This window comes from Phalacrocorax aristotelis, chromosome 8 (genome assembly GCF_949628215.1).
Source record: "Phalacrocorax aristotelis chromosome 8, bGulAri2.1, whole genome shotgun sequence".
Classification (NCBI taxonomy): domain Eukaryota; kingdom Metazoa; phylum Chordata; class Aves; order Suliformes; family Phalacrocoracidae; genus Phalacrocorax; species Phalacrocorax aristotelis.
Window position 1 is genome coordinate 22,743,278 of NC_134283.1, and position 25,759 is coordinate 22,769,036.

Genomic DNA, 25,759 nt, shown 5'->3' on the forward strand with positions numbered 1-25,759 from the left:
GCACGGCTTGGCTCGGCTCAGCTCGGTTCGGGACGGCTCAGGACATGACGCTGCCTAGGTAGGCGCAGTTCAGCTTGGCACGGCTCGGCGCGGCTCGGCTCAGCACAGCTTGGCATCATGCCATGTAGGTAGGCATGGCTTGGCTTTGCATGGCTCAGCTCGATTCAGCTCAACTCAGCTCAGCACGGCTCAGGACATCATGCCACCTACAGCCTGGCTCAGCTCAGCTCAGCATGGCTTGGGACATCGTGCCACCTAGGTGAGCACAGCTCTGCTCAGCGCAGCTCATCTCAGCACAGCCCAGTTGCGCTTGGCATCATGCCACCTAGGTAGGCACGACTCGGCTTGGCATGGCTCAGCTCGACTCAGGACATCATGCCACCTAGGTGGGCACAGCTTGGCTCAGCACAGTTCAGCTCGGCCACAGTTCAATTCAGCTTGGCTCAGCATGGCTTGGCGTCATGCCACCTAAGTGGGCATGGCTCAGTTTGGCACGACTCAGCTCAACTCAGTTCAGCATGGCTCAGGACATCATGCCACGTACAGCATGCCTAAGCTCAGCAGAGCTCAGGACATCATGCCACCTAGGTGGGCACAGCTCGGCTCAGCATGGCTCAGCTTGGCTCAGCTCAATTCAGCACAGCTTGACACAGCACAGCTTGGCTTGTCACAGCATGGCTCAGCTCAGTTCAGCGTGGCTCAGCACATCATGCCACCTAGGCAGGCACAGCTCAGCTCAACTCAGCTTGGGTCAGCATGGCTTGACTTGGTTCATCATGGCTTGAGATGTCATGCCACCTACAGCACAGCACAGCTCAGCTCAGCTCAGTTCAGCATGGCTCAACATGGCATGGCTTGGCACAGCTCAGCTTGGCTTGGTTCTGCCCGGCTCAGCTTGGCTCAGTGCTGGTGCTGGGCATTGCTACCCAGCTGGAAGCAGCAGTGCATTCAGCCCTGCTCAGCAGGTGGGCAGGTTCCCTGCCACTGCCAGACCCAGAACCAGTGCCACGAGCACCCACATCCTGCTGAGACAGGGGGAGCACAGGGCACAGCCTCCTCTTAGGGCCACTCCTCCATTGGTATCTCCCCTCACAGGGTGGTGCCCCCCAGACCTGCATCTGCTGGGTGATCCCCATACAGGTGCTGGGCTATGTGCTGCCTGGGTCCCGGTGCCTTGGCTAGCTGTGCTCAGGTTTCTCCCAGTGCCTGGAGCAGGCAGGTAAGGTGTGAATCGCTCCCTGCAATGTGGGGCTAATGACCCCTGGGTGATACCAAACCATTTCTCAACATCCCACTCTTTGTTCACCACCCAGAGCAGGCAGCACCCTGTCACCTGGCTACCCAGCTTTATTCTGGGGGCTGTGGCGCAGGGAGCTGTGCTGGAAGGTCAGCTCCTGGCTTGCCCCACCTGGTGCCTTGAGGCTCAAGGGAAGTCCTGCTGTGCAGTGATGGGTGCCAGGTTCGTGCCACCTCTGGTGAGGGCTGGCAGGATCTCCCTGCACCGCCCCAGCCATCAGGACAAAGTCCTCTCTTTTCCAGGTTTATTACACAGGGTAATTGCTGCTGCTGGGCTCGCTTTATTAAGCACCTGCTTTAATATTTCACCAAGTCTCTGTACTCAGTGATCCTTTGTGTGTCTCTACTGTGGGCCTGACCCTTGGTGCCTTCTATGTGGAAGGTGAGAGGCTTTCATGTGCCAGCATCAACACCAGTCTCCGATCCTGGAGGACCCAGAATCTGTCAGCTGGGCTGCTGTTGGTGCTGGCCACCCCTGCCAGACCCCGTGAGCCCTGGCATGGTGGTGGCAATGGAACTGGGTGCCTGTGCCATCCTTCTTGGAAACAACCTCGCCGATACAGGTAGAAAAACACATTTCATCAGTGGCGACAGTGGCAGCAATGCTGCAGAAGTGCAGCATCAAACAGGCTGGGGTGGTTTTGCCGGTGTGTGGTGGTGGGACCCGGCTGGGTTTGCAGCCCTGCTCTTCCAGGCAGGGGAATGACAGGAATGCTGGTCAGGTAGAGGAGGAGGAGGGATGTTCCCAACAGCATGGCTGCAGGCTCTCCTGCAGGAATCCGCTCGCTTGCAGCACTGGGCTACTCAACTCAGTGAAAACAATGGAGGTGGCCATAAGGCAGAGCCTTGGGGAACTCGGGCTCTGAAGAGGACCCTGTTAAACATCCCCACCTATCACTTCACCAGGGCTTGAAAAACCCAGTTGGAGAAAGGTTTTCCAAAGACACGGTCTCCAGAGATCATGTCCCTTGCCACACCAGCCAAGCCAAAGCTACTGGGGCATGCAAGGGAGCATGGCCAGGGATATGGTACTTTACAGAGACAGCCTGAACATAAAGTCCATAGTGATGATGGTGTTTCAGCAAGGACAAATGTGGCCATTCCCAAATTGCAATGTGAATTCATGCATCTCCTTCAGACTTGGGTTGGGTGTCCATCCACCCATCCCTTCCAGACCTCAGGATACCGTTCTTGTGGGATACCTCAAGATGGGTTGTAGATGGTCACAGTCAGAGCTTTCCATGGCTGCTGTCACCAAGAGGTCCAGTGGGGTGGAGCTGGACCACCAGCACCTTTTGCCAGCCTTGGCCATCCCCCAGCTGCCCTGAAAAGGCTGGTGTGAGGTTAGGGTGACCTTGGTGGCTATTCCCTTGAAGGCAGTGCCTGGCCTTGTTTGTCTTCCCATTGCTCAACACCGGAGGGTGCCTCCCAGCCATGCTGCACTGTTAGGAAACGCTGGTGATAGCCCCATTACCTTTTGACCTACTTGAGCTCTTCTGTACCTTTTGCTAATTACAGCTCACCTTTTTCAGGGGAAATGGGGCTGGTTCGACTGCAGCCACTTCCCACACCCTTCCTGGTGCTGCTCACATTGGTCCCCCGGGACACACACACACACATCTTCCTAGTGCTACCCTTGCCCTAGGCTGTTCCTCCAGCTCAGTGGAGCCTCCCATGACTAACAGGTTTTGAGATTTTGTTCCACTCCCTAATCTCATCTGCAGAAGATTCATTACATTGTTTTTGAAGTGCCATGAGCCATTTCCTGGGGCTTTAAGCCCATGAGGGATGTGACTCATCCACACTGCTCCCACAGGTACTTAATCCCCAAAAGAGCAAATCCTTCTTCCACTGGTATTATCTCCTTAGGAGACACCACCCAAGTGAGTACTTAACAGGGCACTTTTGTGTGTTCAGTGCTGATGGAGACTTGTGCCAGCACTTGCTTCCTTGCACAGGCCATGGGGTATAGTCCTTCCCTGGAAGCAGTTGTCTCTGGAGAGGGAACCATGGAGCTGGGACCCTCTTGGATTTCACTTGTGGTACCTACCATGGACCATCAAGCCCATGGGAAAGGGGATGCTGGAAACGTTCCTCAATAACTAAAGCAGATGGGGCTTCTTCTCTCTCCATGTCCTCAAAGATCCCTTGGGATGGGTGTGACACCATCCTTTGCAGTGAAGATGTGGGAGCCCATTGGTGTCTAGGTTGGAGACAGTTTAGGGGTGACAAAGGCCGTTGCACTGTCTGGAATTAACTCTCATTTTGACCCAAAGCGTCTTGCAGAGAACAGTGATTAATTACTCCCAGCATCAAGTATTTGTGTCCCACCACTGAACTTGTGCTGTTCTACTGGTTCTGGTTGGACTTTGCTGATGGAGTGAGAACTCTCTGTAACTGACAGCTTGCTTTGGGGAGGGCAGATCCTTGGGTGGCTGTGATTCAGCTAAGCCAGGCTCAGCTCCAGGAAAGCTTTCCTGCACCCAGCAGTTTTATGTCCCCATGATCCTTCCCCAAGCCCAGAGCATGGAAAACTGGGTGTACCAAAGCCCAGCCTAGGGGCACTTCCCACACAATAGCCAACCTGAGCTACAGCCACCCACGGAACCACCTCAACTCCTGTGCTAGGATCTTCTCCCCCTTCTCCCCCCAGGACTTTCTATTCCTTGTTTCCAACTTACTTTGGGCCATGACCAGGGACTTTCTTTTGGGCTTTCCTTATGTTTTGCTGCTGCAAAACACCAGCAACTGTTTGTGCCCATCATCCCATGCATCTGATGCCACGTTGGTGGGATCGGCTTGAGCCCCAGGCTTTGATGCTCCATCTGAAGGGATGGTGGGTGCAGCCCAAACCTCTCCCCAGCTCCTGGCAGGACCTCTGTGCTCCCAGGGTGCTGCAGCTGGAGCAGCTCCTTCAGGGATTATCAGGGTTGCTCCCCAGGACAGCATTGTTGGCAGCATGGAGCATCCAGCCAAGTGCTGACCCTGGATCTGGCTCTTTGCAAATCCCCTCATCTTCGGAAAATTCCTGTCTCCGACTTGTTTTTTCAGGTTGTACTGGATCCTCAGGTATTTACAAAACATAGTTCTGTTTCCAGCCACATTCATGGCTTCGGGAAAGGTTTCACCTTCTGGGAAGCCACTCCCCAGCCTGACCTCAAGGTTTTCTGCCTTGGTGAGGGCCCCATGTCACCATGCCTGCTCACCCATGTGGATTTGACAGCCCCTTTACCAGCTGGACTTTCTGGCCCAAAACCACCAGTTTCTGGAGAACCACAGTTCTCCAAACAAGAGCTGCTTTTGGGCTGCAGGGACCTTGCTCCTTTGGTGTGGCTGGGAAGCATTGGTTGACACTCCAAAGTGCTCCCAGCTCCACTAATGCCTGGTACTTGGCATCTGCCACCTCCTTGGGCATGCGTGGTACCCATGCCAGGTTTGCTTTGCCAGCCCAGCATCACCCTCCCATCTCCCGTGTCTCCTGTGCTGATCACAGGGCGTCTACCTCAATATTAGGGTGATACGGACAGGGCAAATGTGGCTCCCCCTTGGCCATGAGACAGATCCCGTGGGAATCTGGCTGGGCCATGCTTCAGGTGACATCTTGCCACCTCTGCCTCCGGCAGAGAGGGCAGTAGGTCATGGCAGCTGTGACCTGGTTCCTGCCCCTTGCCTCCATCCTGCTGGAGAAGGTGGTTGCAGAATGGAGCATGCTGCCAGCCTGGAGTTGCTTAAGAGGGCTGGGGCCAGGAGATAGAGGAGGAGTCCTCCAGCTGAGATGGTAGGAGGATTTTGGGGGGGCAGATGATCATGATGCTCCTGGAAGGTGGCCAGGATACACCAGCACTTGCAAGAAGTTCTCTGGATGGCTCCAATCCATGAACAAAGGTGAGGTTGTGCTGTCCCTGGTGGGAATGGTGCTTCTTGTGTGAGACAGTGGGGCTTCATGGCAGCCATGAGCCCAGGACTGTGGGTGATCTCCAGTCAAGCTCGAGGAAGGCAGCAGGGAATGTGCCCACACGGCATGAGGCTGAAGCTGATCTCGGAGCACAGCGGCTAAGAGGATCCTGTGCTGGGACAGTCCTGTGGAAAGGGCTGGCAGGGTGGGATGGAAGAGGCATGGGATGTCTTCCAGCACAGACTCTGTAAGGGGTGAAAGTGGGTCTCTGCTGACAAACTGCTACAGAAGAAGGTAAATCCGACAGCAAGTGGAGGCAGGCTCATCCCTGCTGTCCCCTGCTCCTCCCCACTGCCTGGAAGGGGGCCAGGGTGAGATGGGGGCCAGGGACAAGTGCTGGAGAGGCAGCAGAGCACAGGGAGACAGGAGTGTGTCCCTACCAGCCAGATGAATGGCTGGGACCAAGGACATGGCTGTCATTCCATCGGGGACACAGACACAGAAGTGTCAGGATGTCTCGCCAAGGCGGGGGAAGCAGGGTACAGCCCTCCTGGGTGCCTGGGAGGGGACAACAGCAAACTGAATGCCAGCAGGCGAGCATCCGAAGAGTGGCAGGACACAAAGCATCATTTTGGGTGGCCTCCCTGTGTGCGTGGTCGCCGTGCCCCCTCGTGGCAGCAGGACACGGCTGGTGGCCCCGGACTGGTATGGGCAGGAGTCACACAGGGGCTGAGCTGTCGTGCAAGCAGGAATGGGGATGTTGGGTGCTGTGAGGTGCAGGGTCACCTCATCCCACCTGGAGCATCCTCATGGGGGCGCATCACCCTGACTCTGCTGATGCTGCCTGAGGCCACACATGTCCCAGCTCCCCACCAAGCCTCATATAGCAGCCTATGAACCTGCTTCTGCTCGCAAAGGAGTCTCCGGCATCCCACCACGTCTTCTTTCTGGGGTGTCTGTGCCTGCCTGGTGTTTTTTGGCATAAGCCACTTGTGCTGTGGCCAAGCCAAGCACTTCAGGCGCCACTCAAGGGCAGTGTGTGACTGGGGCTGGGCCCAGCATCCTGGAAATATCACCAAGGCTGCAAAAAAAAACCAGCTGGAAAAAAAAATAGGTTGGCAGAGGCCTTCACTGAGGACATAGCAGCCCTGAGTGCTGCCAAACCTCTGAGGGGGGGTGTGTGCACGCGCAAGGGTATTCACCAGCACCCTGCCTCAGTTTCCCCCAGTGAGCCCAAGGGAGTGACAGTCCTGGGGTTGTCACATGTATAATGTCACTTTGGGTACTGGAAGCAAGTGCAGCATGTCAGGCAGATGCTTTTCTACACTTTTCTCCTTTCTCACCTGTCCATGATCTCTTCATCCTCTTTTCTGGGGACCCAAGTCAAGCACTCACAGGAGAGGAGAGCCAGAGCATGTCTTGGGCACCTCTGAGACACCTGCAGCCCTTGGCAAGGCATCCTACTGTCCCCAGAGCCAGCCAGGACCATTGCAGGCACCTTGCAAGCTGGGGCGGGCTAGCGCTGCCTGGCTCCTCTGAGAGCACCGGTACATCCAGTCTCATGGGTGAGGGACAACCCTGGGCAGAGATAAGCCAGGAGGAAGAAGCTGACCTGCCTGGTGGAGTTTTTCCTTCATTCCTTGAAAGCTGCAGAGACCTGCTGTGCAGGATTCAAGGGCTGGAGGCAGCACCAGGGCAGTGCTGAGGTGGAGCTGCTGTGGTTGACGATATGACATTGTTCTCAAATACCTCTGTCATGGGTGACAGTGCCTGAAGCACTACAACTGGCAGAAGGGGATGTGCAGAAATGGCACCCACCAAGCATCTAGCACCTGCAGGGTTTTAATCCATGCCTGGGATGGTACAAGCAGCACTGGACCAGGAGGGGCCATGTTCCTGCCTGGACATCTCCCAGGCCTCACAGGGACAGGCAGATGCTGCCCTGGCTGCATTTACATCATGAGGCAGCCCATCTCTGCCAAGCACAGGGAGGTGCTTCTGAGGCTTGCAGCTTGGCCAGGGCCAGGTTTGCAGGGGGCGAGGTGGTTGCTCTGGGAGGGGAAGAACCCTGTCTTGGACCCAGGTCCTGGTCTGGCTAAAATCCCCCAGGAGAGGTTTGTAAGGGAGAGGTGAGGTTTGAGGTGGAGCATAGATCCTTGGTTTTACTACTCTGTGGCCTTGTGCTCGAGCCACCGCTACTACCCTTGAGTGTGCAGCCTTGAGCATGGCAGCAGTCTTCACTCCTTCTGGCAGGGTCCCCGGGTGTCCCAGTGCAGGTTGTGCTGTCCCTGGTAGGAATGATGGTGCCTACAAGCCACAGGGCTGGCGGCTGCAGGCTGAGTGCTTGCCCCAGGCAACAGGGCTGGGGATGCAGCAGGAGGGATGCTGGCTTAGTCCAGGGGGAGTACCAAATGGCACCAGCCTCTCAAGGCTCTGCAGGGCATGAGGACACTGGGATCCCCAGGCAGGGCCAACCCTGGGACATCTCCAGCAGCACCCAGGTTCTGCTGAGGACCATGGCAACAGCTGCCCTAGGGATGCTGGAGGGAGCATCACCCCTTCCCTCCTGCCACCGCCCTCAGTGCTGCCTGCACCAGCCCATGGCATCAAGAGCCTCCAGCATCCCAGCCCAGCAGTGGGGTGACCCAAGCGCAAGGACAAGGGACACAGGCAGGAAGTCAGTTCACTATATTACCACATCAGCCAAGGGCCAGACCCAGTTCTCCAAGGGGGTCTGGGTCCAGCCTCTAGAACCCTCTAATACTGTTGAGAAGATGAACCCTGAGCCTCCACATCCATGCACGGGTGCTGAGCATCCTCCATCCCGGCCACCAGCTCCGCGGCATCACTTCCATCCTGTGCCTGCACCTTCAGAAGCTGGAGGCCAGCAGGGCAAAGCAAGGCGAAACCAAGGGTGCAGAGCATGCCAGTCCTGGAGCATCAGGGGCTGCCCCACTTCCTGCCCTGGTGCTGCCGGCAGTGGGGAGCAGCACAAGCCCCCTCAGGCCCCTCAAACGTCCATGCCAGGTGCCTGCCCCAGGCCCAGTGCCTGCACCAGTTCATCGCTGAGCCCACTCTTCAGCGTCCGCCTCACTGCAGGAAGAGGAGAGCATGACACTGGCAGTATGAGTAGCACCAGGCTCCCCACATGTGCTGGGTGCCTGCCTGGACATGGCAGCCCTGGCATGCTGGGGAGGGGAAGGGTGGCAATGGGGTGCAGTGGCATGGTCTGGCCTCAGGGTACCTCCTGCCGTGGCCTGGTGGGCTCAACATGGGAGGTCAGGGCTAGCCAGTAGGGAAGGAGCCAGGCAGGGCATGGGGACAGAGCACAGGAACAGAGATGCAGGGATGAGACAGGAAATGGGGACAGGGACACAAAGATGGGAAAGAGCACCTGGGCAGGGCCACAGGACACAGTACAGATACAGGGCCATAGAGGTGGGACAGGGTATGGGGACAGGGACACCTGAGATGGTACAGAGTACAGGGAGAACACACAGGAACAGGGCCACAGAGTTGGGACAGAGACATGGAGATGGGACAGGGCCAGAGATGGGACAGGGCATGCGGACAGGGATGGGACTTACAGGACTTCCTATTACCACGGGACCTCCTGCGCTCCTTGTTCGCGCATGGCCGGGGGTTGGCATTGTGAGTCACTGATTTCACCAGCCGGTCCATGATTTCATCCGAAGCATCGTCTGGGGAGCTGGGAACGTCCTCCTGTGCTGGAGAGCCCTGGGCCGGGGTGGTGTGCCCTGTCCCTGCATGGGGACCAACAGGGATGCTGGCATCAGCTGTGCTCAGCCAGCCAGGCATGCCTTGAGTGCCTCTACCACCCCACTCCTACCCCGGCTGCCCCGGCTGCGGCGGGCAGGGGTGTCCATGGGGGAGGTCAGCAGGCTTTTCATGCTTTCGTGACCCGCTTCCATCTGCTCCTCCGGGCCACTGGACACCACGGCAGGTGGCGAAGTAGCCTCGGTGATGCCAGAGAATTTCTCGGTCTGCAGAGGGAGGAGAGGCAGGTGTTGGGGGCCTGGGGAGCATTGCCTGGTGGTGGCGGCCAGCCGAGCACCCCGTACCTCTGTGATGAGTCGCCCTCGGGTCTTGTTGCGCTCGCGGTGGGCAGCCCGTTTCTTCTGCTGCTGAAGGACACGCTCCCGGCAGGTGCGGTACTCCAGGGCAAACTCCCGCAGCAGCTTGCAGATAGGCGTCACCTTCACGTCCCGTGCCACGCTTGCCGGGTACCCCAGGTACAGCAGGAAGGAGTGAAACCTGTGGTGACATCAGTCGTGGCAGACCACCAACAGGACCGTGGGGTTCCTGCTGCATCCCCAGGACCTCGAGCCACTGACCTGTTGAGGACGCGCCTGTGCACCACCTTCAGAACGACAATGCGCTGGGTGCTGTCCTTGAGGAAGTCCGTCAGCTTGCTCTTCAGCACTGGCTTGGTCTCATGCTTGGCGATCACTTTCAGGTTGTCCCAGGAGGCCCTGCACCTCCGCTCCAGCTGCACCAGGCTGTTGGCCAGCTCATCAAAGTCAACCTGGAAGAGTGAGACGTCAGCCCTCATTTGTGCTGGTGGAGCTGGGCAACCATGCGGCCCACACCCTCTCTTTGCCCAGGTGTCATCTGCCTTGCCTCACCTTGGCGGAGCGGGTGATGGAGGCAATCTCTGAGTAGAGGTCAGTGGTTTCTGGGAACTTCTCTACCACCATCTGGCAAAGATGGTGGAGCAGGGACTGCCGGTGCACCGTGTCCTTCACTTCCGAGACCTTCTCCAGGTAGCCGAGCTCAAAGCCTCTGCTCTGAAACCCCAATGGACTCAGCAGGGCCTCTCCATCCCTCCTCCAGCAGACCTCCAGTCTGCAGATCCACCCTGCCTCAGACACTGTCCCAGGCTTCCCATGGTCCCTCTTGGGTACTCATGCACCACGGTTGGTCCTGTCCTTGCAGCACTCAAGACAGGCCATGTCCCTCCACACCCTGCTCCTCACCTGGGAGCCGTTCAAGAAGTTGCCCATGGCCAGCAGCGTGGCCAGGATGCACTTGAAGGTGTGATTTCTGGCCAGTTGCTCCATTCCCACCTTCAGATCAAAGAGAGGCTCTGCAATCTCCTGGGTGAGAAGAGAGGCAGGTGAGATCCCTTGGCCAACCTCTCCCTTGGGAGCTTCACCATTTGCCCTTGCCCATGAGGACAACCACCTCATGGTCAGCCCAAGCCCATGCTTGTCTTGGGGACTTGCAGCCTGTCCCCAGCCAGGATGGCACCTCCCATACCTGGACATGGCTGGTCCCCACCAGGAACATGCATGGCTCCACACTCAGCACTGCTGGGGCTGGCAGTGGTGGGAGGGCAGGTGGCAGATGGGGTGCATGGCTCTGTACCTGCTCCAGGCTCTCGTAGTCCAGCTTGAAGGCCCAGAGCTGGAGCCTGGCCGTGAGGTCACTGATGGAAGACAGGGCAAGCAGGAACTGCTCTGCAGAGCCCAAGGGCACATCAGGGTTGGCCAGCTGGGCCTCCTGGATCTTCTGCTTCTCCTCCTCGGTTGGGACCATGGTCAGGATTTTCTAGAGAGGCAAAGAAGGATGTGTTAGACTCCAGGCACATCACCACAGGAAGCGTCACCCCAGGGCTGGCAGCGCAGGCATCATGGCATGGAGGCCTCCTGGTCAGGGGAAATAACCCACATGAGGGCCTCAGAGGGGCCAAGCTTCTCTTGTGCTCACCTCAATCCCTTCCTTATTGACAGCAAACTCGTCGAAGTTGAGCACGGCCGTCTTGATGATGTGGACGGGTGGCAGCACTGTGAGGCCAATGTTGATTGCATTGCTCCTCTTGGGGTCCAGCACAATCACCACCTTCTTCCCATCAATGGCCTTCTGCAGAGAGATCAGGATGGATGAGGACTACCACGCAAAGGACTTGCCTTCATGAAAACACCACAGACACGGGGAGCTGATCAGGGGCCCGGGGGTGAGCCAAACCTGCACGCTGCCCATCACTGTCCCCACCAAGCCTCCAGACTGTCATTATCCATCCTCAGCATAGGGCAGGGTGACAGTACATGCCTAGGGACCTCACAGGAACTAAGACTTCTCCTCCCACTCCTCAAGTCCCCTTGGCTGATGGGTGCCAGCCTGCTGGTACCTTCGAAGTTGGCACTTCCTTTGACCGTGACTCAAAGAGATGCTCCAGTTTGGCAGAATTGACCTCAACGTTTTGCAGGGACTCCCACAGTGTCGCCTGGCCAAACCTGCCCGCCCCCACAGTGAGATTCAGCTGCTTCAGCTCCTTCCAGAAGAGCTTTACTGTCCTCTTCTTCTTGGCCTGGGAGGGTCCATCCATTGCTGAGAGGCCTGGCAGCCCTGGTGGGGGCGGTGGGCAGCCGGGAATGGCAGGAGGTGGAGGTGGAGGCGGTGGGCAGCCAGGGATGGCAGGAGGTGGAGGGCCGCCAGGGATGGCAGGAGGTGGAGGTGGAGGGCCGCCAGGGATGGCAGGAGGTGGAGGTGGAGGGCCGCCAGGGATGGCAGGAGGTGGAGGGGGAACCATAAGAGCTCCAGCATTCTTTGCTTCGATGCTGGGAGGGAGGAAGGAACCATTGGCCATGGGCCCCGTGTCCAGGATGTCAAAGTCATCTTCTTCCCCCAGATCAGTAAAGTCCAGGTCCTTGATCTTCAGTTGCATGGGGCTGGCCTCCAGACGCTCCCATGTCAGCTCCACGTCCTTCTTGATGGGCATCATCCCAGTACCCTCCAGCTTCTGTGTGTGGGTCTCAGCATCTACACTGGACATAGCACACGCCAGCTTTGTGTGGGCACTGGCCACTGGCCTGTCTGGAGCCCTGCCATGGAGCCAGGTGCTCTCCTGCTCCTGGCCACCACCTCCCTCAGCATTCATCTCCACCTCACCCTGGACCAGGGGGGATGACAGGACCTCTGGGAAGACCTTCTCCCTCCCTGGCTCTGAGGAGCCCTTGGCGTAGAGCATGTCCAGCATAAACTTGGTGTCAGAGGAGATGGTGCTGCAGGAGTCAGTGGTGTCCAGCTGAGCCAGGCGAGACCCTGCAGGAAGAGAGGGAGAGGCTGTGAAAGACCACCTGGAGGGGGCAGGTGCTGCTAGGCTGCACACAGAGTTGGGGTCCTGCTCCCTGGTGGGGTGTGCTCAGATGCCAGTGTTCAGAGCGGGATGGGGAGGTACCATCCAGCTCCTCCATGGCTCTGAGTATCACAGGCATGGGCTGGGGGCAGAGAGGCCACTAAGGCCTACCCCAGAGACCCTGATGAGCCCAGAGTTGGGAACACACAACCCAGCAGCACCTACTTATGCTGGGTAGCTCCATCCCAGGCTCAGGGGTGCCACTGTCCCTGTCCCATGTGAGAGCAGTGGGATGCTCCAGCGCAGCATCCCCGAGGACATCAAGCCATCCTTTCGCCATGGAAGATATCTTCTCCTTCTGGGCTGCAGCCAGGTTCTCCAAGAAGCGAGCTCTGCAAGACAGGGGTGGACGTCAGCCAGGAGCAAGGCAGGGTTGGGGACCATGGAGATGATGGGCAAACCACGCCATGCCACACTGCACAGCTAGCCCCACAGAACAGAAGCCCCTGCACTGGCCACACCACATCAGGGACCCAGAGGATTCAACCTACTCCAAGCCCTGCAGGTGGTGCCACCATGACTCAGGGACAGGGATGCTGCAGCTCTATGGGAGCCGAAGGCTCATGCTGTCAGGGTGCTGTCACCTGTTGGCCCCAACAGACCTGGTGCTCACTGCAACCTTCACCCAAAAGCTACAAAAACCAGGAGGGCACCTGGACAGAGACTTGTGGGCACCCTCCTGCTCCTCATGCCCTGCGTGGCTGGAGCCCAGCCAGGTACACTGGCCCGAGGAAGCGCATGCCTGGAGACACACGCATGCCTCTACTTACTCAAACTTCCTCAAAATAGGCTTGTCCCCATGCAAGGAGGGGGCATCCTCCTGCCTGAGGGAAAACAGGGGTTAGTCCCCACTGCCGGCAGTCCCCCCGGGCTTGTGCCTCCTGCACACACCCACCTGGCAGCCGTCCAGCATGGGACCCTTGCCCTGCCATCACCCTATGGCCCTGGGGTTCATGGGGAGTTGGGAGAGCCCCAGTGTGTCCCCTCCTGCCCAGGCACCACACGGCATTGGGTGCTAGCAAGACAGGGCACTGTGTCTGCCACCAGAGCCACCCACTTTGCCACCAGGATAGCAATACCAACCCCCTGCCAGCCCTAGGGCAGGCTGTGCAACTAGAAGGGACATCTCACTGCAGAATGGGTCGGAGATCAGAGGGTGCCATCACCTCATAGGGGATGCTGGCAATTGGAGGAGTGGGTTGGGGTCCCACAGGCATGGCTCGGAGGGAGAGGTGAGGGATGGGGGCAGCAAGGTGAGTGCAAGGGGCAGCGAGTGGGGCAGGGCAGTGCCCGCTCCCACTGGAGCATCATGCCAGGAGGGAGCACATGCATGTAGTGCTTGGGCACTTACCAGACAGGAGCAGTTTGGTGCAGCCTGCAAAAGGAAAGATAGAAAGAGTGGGCAGAGGAGAGGGCAAGCATGGCCAGAGAGGAGCAGCGAGGAGGAGCTGGAACAGAGGTGTGTGTGCCTGAAGGACACCCTGGAGCCCCTGGCGAGACCCTCTCAGATGCCCACTCCCCTGTCATGATTCCCTCCAGCCCCAGTGCTTGCCCAGACCCTGTTTCCCCCTGGGACCCCCCCTGCAGCCCCAGGGGGACCCCCCGTGCACCCAGAGCCTCACAGCTGCTTACTTGTAGACACTGCGCTCGCCTGGGCCTAGGAGCTGCTCCTTCTTAGCTGAGGGGGAGCCCAGGGCCAGCCGCACGCTGGATGCACTGTTGTAGATGCTGTTGGAACAGGGTCTGGAAGAAGAGGTGACAGCGAGTAAGAGCAGGTCCTGCAGGGCTGCCCTCCACCCTGGCAACAGGAATGGACTCAAGTGCTGCTCATGCTGCATCCCAGCATCTTCACCATCCCAGGAGCATCCTTGCCACAGGCCACCTCCAGCTATACTTACTCTGCCAGGCTGCTCGGTGTGGGGACAGCCAGGGTATCCTTGGTGGGGGGCTGCTTCTTTGGGGTGCCAGAAGACTCCAGCAGTGGCTGAGCATCAAGGCTGGGCTCCAGGCAGCCGCCCTGGGATCGCCACCCACGCCGGCCCTCATCCGTCCTCCTCCGCTCCTTGCGTCCCCCCGAGGGCAGCTCTTCCACATCATCCTCCAGCTTGAGAGAACTCTGCAGAGGGACCAGAGGGACATGGCACCAGGCACCACACCCCTGCCACCCCACATGTCTGCCCTCCTCACTGCCACAGGACTTAGCACGTGGCCAGATCCCATGGGAGCCCCGCTCACTTCATAGAGCATGAACTGCTGCTTCAAGTCGAGGTCAGTGCCCTTGCTGCCCAGGTACTGCTGCACCACCCGCTCCATGCCCTGCTGCTCCAGGCAGTCCGTCACGTCGTAGAAGGTGTCCTGGTCTGGGAGGGCTGCCAGCGTCTGAGCATGACCAGAGGAATGCTGCTGGAACCAGTGTGACCCACGCTGAGCCCCACCGGCATGGCATCGCAGGGATGCCCTGCCACCCCCCTGGACCTTGTTGATCAGCGTCATGGCAAACACCAGCAGTTCCGTGTCAGCTCCGTTGCGTTGCTCCAGGATGGCCATCAGGTTGGACCATGGGCATGTGCCTGAGAAAAGCAACACGCGAAGGTGACATGCGAGCTGTAGCGGGGACACCATCCCTCAGTGAGGACCTCACAGGTGGCTAGATCCACACCCACCTCTCGCCTGGTCCACGGCATTGATGGCATGGATGAGGAGCAGGGCATTGGGCTCGGTGTATTCCACAAACACCAGCAGCAGCTTAAGCGCCATCTTCACCACCAGGCGAAACTGGGACATGGGATGGCAGATGGGACAGTGGCAGGGGGCTGCCACTGTGATGCCAGGGCGCTGTGGGGTGGCTGTGCCCATGCCCCAGGGCTGGTGGCTTTGCTGTGGGGCCAGGGGCCAGCCTGTAGCTGTGAAGCTGATGGCCATGGGGCACTGGGAAAGGACCCAGAACGGGACCCTCTCTTACTCAAAGCTCTGCACCCAAGAGCATGGTCACATCAGGATGGGGAGCTCTGGGACCCTGGGTGACTTTCAGATGGGTGGGAGCAGGACCCAACATAACCAAAGGTACCAGGGAGCCGAGCCCAAAGGCAGTGTGGGGTACCCCTGAGGGACAGTGCAAGGGGACAGCCACAGGCAGAGAAGTCAGGTGCACCAGGGGGCACAGGCAGGCCTCCAAGGGCAGCCAGAGGCTTACTGGGCTTCCCGACAGCGTGTACAGCCACTGGACAGTCTCGTTGTGGTTGATGACACCCTGCATCCCATCCATGAAGAGCATGATCTGGCTCAAGGCTGCAAGGCAGACAGAGGGCAGGGTCACGGCAGGGCTGCAGCAGGCAGGGGTAGGGCTTTTCTAGCCCCACACAACATCGCCACAACAAGGGCAAGGTCTGGCAGCTGCCTGCAAGGTAGCCCAAGCAAACTAGCTTGCTTGCCTCTCCAAGGGCCAGCCTTTGTCCCCGGGAATGAGAGGTGCCCTGTACCCAAATACCAACCCCGAAGGATGTAATTCTGGTAGTTCTGGTCAGCCTCTGCCCCCACTTTGATCAGGCACGTCAACCCTTCCAGGTTCACAAACTCTGGCACCAGGTCCTTGTCCTCCTGCAGGGCGAACGCCAGGCATTACCACAGCATGGGGAGTCAGGGGTGGCCAGCCAGCCCCACGGGAGCCCCCTCGAGTCTCCCAGCACCCTGGCATCACTGTACCTGAAAGAGCTGCTTGAGGGAGAAGAGGGATCGCCGCAGCTCTGGCCCCTGTGAGTTGTACAGCTTCTCTGGAAGGAAAGGAAAGATGTGGCGTGATGGCCTGACCTGCAACGTTCAGCCCCAGCTGAACCAGGGTTCCGAAATGCTCCTGGCTGCCTGGGAAATCCCTGCATCCCAGCTCCACCCCTATGCTGTCACCCCAGGATGCCAGCACTGCCTGGCTGTCAGACATGCAGGGTGGAAGCTGCTGCAGCTCCACAACTACTTATTTCAGCCCTGCCACCTCCCTATTTCCCTTTTTTTTTTTCCCTTTTTTTTTTTTCTGCTCAGCAATGACATAAATATCCCCTCTGGTTTCCTGTGCAGAACTGAAACAGGAACACAGGCAGGAGGCAGAGCTACATTTAGCCATCCCTCCCCAGAGAGAGCCCTGGCTTAGTCCCAGAACCCCCAGCAGCCCTGGGGCTTGGGAGGAGCTGCAGGATAGAGATGGGAAGGACAGCAGCATGACACCAGCTGCTTGGGGACACAAGGACAGTCACCAGACTGGAGGCTGGATGGAGACTACATGCTCATGGGGACAGTGCCTGTGGGCAGGAGCCAGCACAGAGGAGCCAGAGCAACGGGAAGCCAAAAAGCCCCACTTAAACTAGTAGAGACCAAAGGCATTGGGAGCCAGTGCTTCCTGCATCCAAAAACTGAGTTATCTGAGCATCCCAAGATATTTGGGTCAGCTTTAGTTGTACCAAGCCTAAATCAAGCTGTCCAGGGAGCCCTCTGGACTCACTGATGAGAGGTCTGTAAAACACGAGGTCCCAACAGCTTCCTCTGCTTGCTTATCGGCTTGTCAGAGCAGCCCGGAGAGAAAGCAGAGCAGCCTGGGGCTCAGCCAGAGCCTGGGAACCACTAGCAAAGAGCACGACCATGACCCTGGCCTTCCTGCAGGGAAAGGGCTCTGTGCTGTGCCCCTTCCCACACCACTCGGGAAGCTGATGCCAGCCAGTATTGCTCTGCTCAGCTCTTGTTTTTACCCTGCTCCTAAATATTTTGCAGGACCTGAGTGGGCTGCCCAAAGCTGCAGCAGTGCTTTCTGCTGCGCTTGAGTGATATGTTTGTATTCTGCAAAGCTATACTTAGTGCTTGCCTGAATGACCCAGAATATCTGCAGTGGGCGGTGGGCCCCCAGCTGAAGAGTCAAAAGTCACAGTCTGAGGAAGGATGGGATTAACCCAGCATGTGCCCATGTCCCTGCATCTCTGGGCAGGGGGTTTTGGGGCAGGAGCAGCCTTGGGCTGTATTGCTTCCTCTCCCCATCACAGAAAGCCCAGACAAAATTCACTGTGGAGTGAAAAGGTGCTGGAACTGTGCCAGCCCAGGGGAAGGAGCATCCCCGACTCACCAATGATAGCATGGACTCGGACAGAGAGCTGTGTGCGCAGGATCAGAGTCGGCCGTCTCCCCTTCCTAGGGTGGGGCAAAACACCACCTGAGCACCTGTAGCGGGACCACCGTGGCCCCAGCCCACAGTCCCCAGTGCTCACATGCAATTGGGATCCCCATGTCCCATCCCTGCAGGGCTTGGGCACCCTGCACGCCTCACCTGACCTCCTCGTAGAAACCCTCCAGATCGTCCTTCTGCTCCAGCAGGGACAAGTCAAGGTCCAGGTAGTGTCCGGAGGGTGAGACCTGCAGCGTGCAATCCTCCAGCTGGGGATGCAGAGAGCCGGCTGAGCCCCTGTGCCTACCACAGCCCTCCCAGCTCCCGGAGGATGCAGCATCCTCAGGTCACCCTTCTGGCCACACCGAACCCACAAGGCAGCAGCATCCCAGAGTGGGGTGGCAGGTCCCACCCTGTCCCCAAGCACTGGCCCCACAGGGAGATGCCCCAGCAGCCTCCACCCCAGGCTGGCAGCAAACTGGGGAGAAACATGGAGCCCCAGGCTGTGAAAAGGCAAAGTGAGGTTGGCCCTGCTGCCGCCAGGCTCCTTGGCAATCCCTTGGGCAGGAGCCACAGCAAGAGACTGATCCACTCCCTGGGGCTACCCTTAGTCAGCCAGGGTGCGACTGGGGCAGGTTCATCTCCTCCCTGGGCTGGTGCCTTTGCCTGGGCAGATGAATTGCCTTCGCCTGCAGGAACTGGCTCTGCAGGAACTGCCAAGGCACCCGGCCTGGCCAGGGACACCCTAAAACAGGGCAAATCCCACAGGGATGTCCTCTGGCTGACACAGTCTCTGGTTTAGCCTGTGGCCACATGGCATGTTCCAGTGGGGCAGGGAAAAGCAGAGCCCAAAGCAAGGCTGGGGCGAGGGCATCTCCCCCAAAAATCTGCACACAGCACCCATAGCACACCCCAGCCAGTGGGCACAGCACGCAGACATGCCCCAGGCATGGCACCCACAAAGCCCTGGAGACATCTGGCACCCAGCAGGACCCAGGCAGGGCTCCTGGGCAAGATCCCCATGGGACAGGGCAGTTTGCCCTCCAGGCATGAGTGAAAGCAGAGGGAGGGCAGTGCCTGCCTGGCCTTGCCAGCACTCCTGCCACACCACTTGTCCTGTTCCTAAAGTGTTTGCAGCCCCCGCCTCTCCTAGCTCACCCCACCTCTGAGGAATTGATGCTCCTTTCCAAATTTGCTGTGTAACCACCTAGGGAGCTGAGGACTGGGAATAAAGCCCTATTATTCTGTTTTATATAAAAACCTGCCCTGGCCACTCTCAGGCAGGCTGGCGACCCAGAGCAATGCTGGGTATGGCTCCTGCATCTCACTGGGATTGCTTTCCATGAAAGCCCCATCTCCCCAAGTCACAAGATGATGCAAGAGCTCACACGTATGACTTCACTGTTAGCATGACTTTAAAACCAGAGGGCAAAATAAAAATGCCACATGCACTCAAATAATTAATGACCCTGACTAAGCCTCAGGATAATGGGCAATTTGGCAGCAACCCACTGCCGTTGGGTTGAACGCAGTTGTTATGTTGTTAGCGTCTTGTTCCACCTCTGTGGTTGCTGGCCACACCAGCCAGCCATGGCAACGTGCACCAAACACAGGCTGCTGGCACACAGCAGAGGCTCCTGGCTGCTAGCTCTGCCTCTGTGGCAGGTGTCACTAATGCTGACCCCATGTGGGGTTTTTTTGCTGGGGAAAGCTTAAATTCCTGCACAGGGAAAGGGTTCTCCTGGGCATCCCCGCATCCTCCTGGGCACAGGAGACCCCTCCTGCATCCTTTTGGGCACTCAAACACAGTGAAGAGCAACTCACAGATCCAGCACAAAATCTTTGCCTTCTCTGGGCTGCCAGAGCCCTGGCAAGCCGGAGTTAACATCCCTAGCTCCTAGCAGGCAGTGACATGTCCCAGCTGGTGGGGCAGGCCAAACCCCTGGGACGTGACCCCGCATGCTTCCCATGCGAGTTTGGCAGTGCTCCCCACGAGAGATGGTCTGAGCGCTGGGCCTGGGTTTGGCTGCAACTATCCCTGGTGAGCACCAAACCCCAGGGATGGAGATGTGCTGTCCCAGGCTCACGCTGCCCTGCCAAAAATCCCAGGGCAACCCTTCTGCACCAGGGAGCACCAACTGCCTCAGGGCTGGGGTTACTCCTGTGCCCTCAGATGAGGGTTTGAACTATGCAGGATCTGAGCCAGGTCCTTGGGGTTGCGCTGCTGGGGACAGCACATTGGGGCCACAGGGTACTAACAGCTCCCGGCGCAGGGTGGCTGTGATCCATCTGTCTCCTGCCTGTAAAACCATTTTAAAATGAGCTAAGCTTTGAGGGTCATGGGACTTGCAGGCAAAGTGGAGCTGGGGGAGGAGGAGAGCATCCCATGCTCACACCTTCAGCCCATGGCTCCTGGAAGCCCCAGCCATCCTGCAATGGCACTGATGTCCTCCATCCACCCTGTTGCCTCAAATCTGAGTCATGGGGAAGGTGGAGACACACAGATGTCCCTGATCCTACCAACGCCCAGCAGCTGTGGCCCTCTTCGAATATCAGTAAGGACACATGTGCCAGGCAAGTGAATCCCCACGGAAAACTGTCTCCTCCTGCAGAGGGACTGTCCCCCCAGCCCAAACCACAGGGGTGTGATGGAGACATCTCCACCTCTGAGCCAGAGACATCCTCCACCCACAGCTGCACTCATGCCACCCACCTCGGCATCACATCTTCCTGCTCACCCCTATCACAGCATCCCCATGCTGGAGGATGCTCCAAGGCTGGGCAGTGAATATCCTCTTTATCTGCCAGCACAGGAAACACCTTTCCCCCCTCTCTAACACTTTCTTTTTGCAGTAACCACAGTTTCCCAACATCACTGTGGCTCTTCTAGGAAGGCTATAGGGGAAATTACAGAAATATATATTTGCTCCAGTTAAGGCAGCATTCAAGCTCAAGGCAGCAGTTAAACTCACAGCACTGCAGGTCAGAAACACCCGGCATCACAAACCTCTGCCCACCCTCCCCAAATACACAGGGACTGATGATTTATAGAGCTACACTGCAGGAGCAACCCTAGCCAACAACCAAAGGCAGTCACCACGATTCAGTTTCAGGGCTAAGAGAGGTGTTTATTGCCTCAGTCCCTGCCTCCTGCCCACTTCTGCCTGATGGATGGTGGCAAGTGGATGGGAGTGCTGCCATTGCCTTATCACAGGGGGAAAAAAAAATACCTAGGCCAGAGGGGGTCTGTGGAGGTCACCCAGAGTTGGCCTAGAACTGCACACTTGCTCATATGCATTCCTCTCGAAGCTCCTCCAGACAGACTTGTTGCTCATTAACAGATCCCTCCTTTCTCATCAACAGCAGGAGGACCCCAGTCCTGGCAAGCAGCTGGTGTCCTGGTAAAGCCATGGCACACATGCCTGGCCACAGCTCTTATCCCAGGATTCACACGAGGACCATGCTGGGAGCCAGGGAGTGCTGGAGGCTGCTGAGCACCAGCACTTGGCTCCAAGCATTCGGCAAGAAGCAGACAGCAGAGTTTCAAGGCAGTTAAGTCAGGGGGAAGGCAGTGTTGCCGACAACTCCATCTCACCGCTTTCATGCTTGCCAGAGGTTAAGTGGAGCAAACACATCAGTGAAGCCCCTCTGTGAGTGCACCCAGCAGCTTTCTTCTATCAAGCCCGAGAACCCTCAGCGAGTAGAAGGACAGGCTTATGTCACCGAGGTCAGTGAGCTGTTTGCTCTTGCCCAGGTTTCCAGGGGAGGTAGGGGAAAGTAAAGCTCCAGCCCACTGGGTTTTGCAATTGTTTGGAAAAATCCCTGGATTTAGAGGTGAGGTAGTGCTGGGGACAAGGGAGCGCAGTGGCCTTTGGGAACTGAAGGGACAGCCAAAAAAATCTGCCCTGCCAAAACCTGCCTGCGGGGGGGTTCAGAAAACCCCCACACCCGGTGTGAGCATCATCCAGGGGTACTAGAAAAATGCTGGAAAGCAGAAGAAGATAGTATCGACCTGGAGCAGAACAATGCAGCATGGGCAAACAAAGCGGGAAGGTATTTTCAAGCACAAACATGCTTTCCGGAGAGCATGAAAAAGTCATCAGTGGCGGGTCATACTCGGGGAAAGGAAGCACTGAGGGTGTCATGGGGCAGGACAGGCTGCTCAGGGAGCAGCTTTGCTGTGCTCAGGGAGGGCAGGACCCAACATGACCCTCATGGCAGCTCATCCCCTGGGTGCCTGCAGTTCGGTCCTCCTCTGAAAACGTGAGGGAGCATAGCTCCCTCCTAGCTGTTGCATCCTCCTCCCAGCGCTTTGCAGCTCCAGGCGTGCTGCCCAGGAGGACAAGCCTGGCACTGGGCATCCCCAGACGATTTTTTTTTTTTTTTTTACAGCCAGTTCCTTGGGAAAAATCTGACCATTTACTAATTTTAGGGGAACAAGTAATGGAGCCGAGCGCTACCTGGCACAAAGGGATATTTCGGCTGGTTGTGCCAGGGTGACAACGTCTGCATGGCTCTGGGGTGCCAGCTCCAAATTTGGACTGAACTGAGTGGTTTGGGAGACTGATCTCACTCTGCAGGCTGTAAATCCTGCTGCAAGAGGCACCCAATGAAGACATTGGCTCATGCAAACCCCAGCCAGCATCCCAGCTTGTCAGGCTGAGATATACCACAGCCCTCGCTGGCTCAGAAAACTCCATGTAATAAAGGCAGCATGACTTATAGCCTATATAACCTCTATAAAGCAGGAATATGGCTTATAAATGCAGAGCGGGGTCCTAGCCACTTGGCTGTGATTTTGCCAAGGGTCATGGTGTGATGCAGTGAAACTACAGAAAAAAAAACATCCAGAGCTTGGCTTAGGCAGAGAACAGAGCCTGAAATCCCAGGGTCAACACGCCTCTGCTGTGCACAGAACCTCCTTGTAAGGCTCCTGCCCTTGGGAATGCCGTGTTCAGCTCTTCCCGCACCCCGTGCCACCACGGCAGCACCCTGGGCTGGTGATCCCGTTACAGCCAGCTTCTGACCCGGGAGGAGAGCACATGCCTGAAATTTGAGTTTGCTCCATTCGTCATGTCTCGGGGCTGTTTGTTCCCAAACAAACTCCATTTAGTCACCACCTAAAAATCCCATGACAGCAATGACATGAGATGCTGCTTGCTGTGCTCCAAGAAAAATGAAAAGGGGGATAAAAGGGAGGGTTTTTGGTGTAGGCAAAGGTCTCACAGTGATCCCCTCTCCCCTGGTGGGCCAGCAAGCTCACACCAGGCACATCAAGGTGATTTCCCCCTCCTGCCACCCTCAGCTCTCCCACCTGGCTCCAGGCCTGCCCAGGTCCCTTGCCTGCACTCCTGCAAGACACAGATACTCAGCCATTGTCAAAGCTTTGCTAGGTCCTGCCTTCATAAGGAGGAAAACAAGCCCATTCCCCACCCTGTAAAGGACACTCTGAAAGCATCACACCAACAGAAGACACCCAGGAGGGAGCATCCCTCATCTCCTCTGCTCCCCAGTCCCTCCTTCCCAGCCTGGATCAGGCCTGAGAACATGCAGGCAAGACACAGTGCCTCACTTCAGCTGTGTCTTCCCTCCAGGGCAGCCCCTGCTCCTTCCTGCAGCACAGTGAGGGGTGCGTGAGGGGTGCAGGGCCTCCACTCACCTGCCCCGGCAGGAGGAAATTGCTCAGCACGAATTTCCGTGCCACTCTCTGGCAGCAAAGCTGCTCTCAAACCAGAGTGGCAAGGGACTGGTAGCCCTCCGGCTCCACCGTCACCTCCCCAAAGCCCACGTGCTGCAGCGAGTGGGAACGCTGGCAGGTCCCCCGCGTTAGGGAGCCGGCGTGCTCCCGTTGAAGCTTACTTCCCTTTCCCGGTAGCTGGCGTGGAAGGGGAACGCTAGGGTGAGAGCACACTGCCTGGCTCAGCCCCGACGACATGGGGATGAACGCCTGCCCTCATCCTGCTTCCCCCTGCCCGGGTTCCTGCCTGCTCTGAGCAAGCACATCCTCTTCCTCCCCGCCGACTCATCCGGGGCCGGCCGAGAGCTGGCAGCTCCTGCAGGGACTCAGGGACTCCGCCGTGACTCACACCAGGAGCGCTGCCCGGGCTCCGGCGGGGGGACAGCGCCCCAACCCTCGCTTCCCTGCTCCTTCCAGCCGAGAATTCCCTCCTCAACCTCCCCGCCCGGTGCCTACCCGGCGCCTTCCCCGCCCGACCCCGGCTCCCCCTCACCGGCAGCGGGGCCCCGAGCAGGCGGTGCAGGGCGGGCAGCTGCGCCCCCAGAGCCAGCGCCTCCGCCACGGCGTAAACCGGGGCTCGCCGCGGCTCCGGGAAGCTGCCGCAGCCGAAGGGATCCGCGTCCTCCAGGTACTGCACCCGACATAGCACCGCCGCCTCCACCATGGCAGCGCCTCCGCTCCGCTCCGTCCCGCTCCGCTCGGAGGTGGGGCTGGTGAGGCCCCGCCCCCCCGGCCCCGCCCCACCCCACCCCCGCCCCACCCCCGTAGCGGCTGCTCGGAGCCCTGCGCCCTCTCCCGAGGGCGTCCCGGTGGCGCAGCGGGATGCTCCTCCGGGATGCTCTGGCGTCAGGGATGCTGCTGGTCGCGGGGATGCTCCGAGGTGCCCCAGGGTGCCGGGCGGGACTGTTCGCCCCGGGTGAACTGGAGCACGGGTGGGAAAATGGGCTAAACCTCCCCATTCCGGGACAGGGGAGAAAGCGGCGGAGGGATAAACCGCCCTGCCCCGAATTTGGATCCGGGGGCGCAGCTGTACTGCCCCGTCAGCGGGGCAGCCCCCGAGGCTGGTGTTGATGCTAACGAGGGCGCTACGCATCCGAGGTGTTGATGCTAATGAGGGTGTCCTTGATGAATCATGTAGTGTTCAACTCCGCGGCTAAGGCGGGCTTGGAAAGAAGCATGCAAAGGACAGCCGGGGGGAAGGCAGTTTCACCAGCAATGGGACACGGGAAGGTCTCATCCGTCTTGAACTTGGCACGAAGAGTCAACTGGGCATGCTGAGCACAACCCAGTAAGGCAAAGACAATTTTACTTTCTTTTTGACCCATTACCTGGGCCATGACGACGGCCTGACGTGATGGAGCAGTGGGCAGGGAGCCTTCCCCTCGCTCCTGGCTCCAGCCGGGGCTCCCAGTAGGAGTGAGGTGTGAGCAGATTGGGGGGAGCTCAGCAGAGACGCCCAAGCAGTGGCATGGGCTGAGTCCACAAGGCCGGGGCGGCAGGGCACAACCAGCCTGGGGAGGCAAAGCAAAGGGGGGGATTTAATTACACCTTTGACACCCTAAAAGGGAAGCAAGAAGCAGCCTCTTCTCAGCGGCAGCACTTGTGAGGCCATTTCTGTGCTGCCTTTCCTGGCAGGAGCCGGCTGGCAGCGGGTGGCAGCAGCAGGCTGCCTTCCCCAGCTGTTTTCTTCCACTGGCAAGCACTTGCAGCACATTTAGGGGAAGAGGTGACACTGCCGAGGCTGCCGGGGAGGCGTCCTCCAGCCCATTCCCCTCCAGCCAGCAGGCTGTGCCTGGCACCCGGCATCCGAGGGTGCCAAAGGCAGTACCAGCCAGAGGGTTCGGCCTGGCCAAGTAGTCCTTCTGTCCTGGCTCCGAGGCCATACAGACACAGCTCAGAGCTGGCTTTCCATGCAGCACTCTGCTAGCATCCCTTCTTGGCCCCTGCCAGGCAGCACCCCCACGCCCTGGGCTGCCTGGGCACCCCTCACTGCCCGCCCAGGACAGGGGGCCTCAGGATCTTGGAGCCACAGGGATAAGATGTGTGAGATGGGACACATCCCAGAGGAAGGGGGATGGCCCAGGGTCAGCAGGCGAGTGGGAGCTTTTAGGGGTGTCTGAGAGGAGCTGCAGAGGTGAGGGGGCCCCAGGAACCATGGGCCCCCCTGGCGCACTGCCAGCCTGGTGCTCAGGCGGTGGCTGGGGTAGGGATGGGTGGTCTTGGCTGGCAGCAGAAGGGGCTGGGCTGGGAGGGGGACTGGGAATCTGGTGGGTGCAGGAGGAGTCAGCCAGGGTGAGGGGACACGGGCAGAGCGAGGGCACAGGGGACCAAGGCAATGCAGGTGGCACCGGGGCAGGGGGACTAGCATGGGGCAGGGGCCACCCGGGCAGGTGCAGAGGCAACAGGGGAGGGCACAGGTGATGAGGGCACCGGGCAGGTAGGCTGGGGTGGAGGGGGGTGCACCGGGTGTGCAGGGCCGTGCCGGGCACCGTGCAGGGGAGCCCGGGGGAGCACCGGGGAGGGGGAACCCGG

General features: G+C 58.6%; 1 protein-coding gene across 5 annotated transcripts; it reads right to left on the reverse strand.

Annotated features, from left to right (window-relative positions):
- Nucleotides 1-7,864: 7,864 nt before the first annotated feature.
- FHOD1 (formin homology 2 domain containing 1) lies at nt 7,865-23,949 on the reverse strand. Of its 5 annotated transcripts, none has more exons than XM_075101843.1 (25): nt 23,721-23,949; nt 17,653-17,759; nt 17,452-17,516; nt 16,053-16,120; nt 15,842-15,947; nt 15,544-15,638; nt 15,014-15,125; nt 14,826-14,920; nt 14,586-14,729; nt 14,249-14,466; nt 13,983-14,093; nt 13,702-13,725; nt 13,121-13,174; nt 12,516-12,682; nt 11,696-12,256; nt 11,343-11,635; nt 10,922-11,074; nt 10,580-10,762; nt 10,189-10,308; nt 9,838-9,999; nt 9,547-9,737; nt 9,274-9,466; nt 9,042-9,195; nt 8,779-8,955; nt 7,865-8,284 (listed from the first exon to the last, which is right to left on the reverse strand). In XM_075101843.1, exons 1-25 carry the CDS (start codon nt 23,889-23,891, stop codon nt 8,202-8,204), a joined length of 3,807 nt encoding a protein of 1,268 aa, XP_074957944.1. In that variant the 5' UTR covers nt 23,892-23,949; the 3' UTR covers nt 7,865-8,201. The 5 variants fall into 5 exon arrangements, with proteins under 5 accessions (XP_074957944.1, XP_074957943.1, XP_074957942.1 ...); XM_075101842.1 differs by having other exon boundaries at nt 11,669-12,256; XM_075101841.1 differs by having other exon boundaries at nt 11,343-12,256.
- Nucleotides 23,950-25,759: the final 1,810 nt, after the last annotated feature.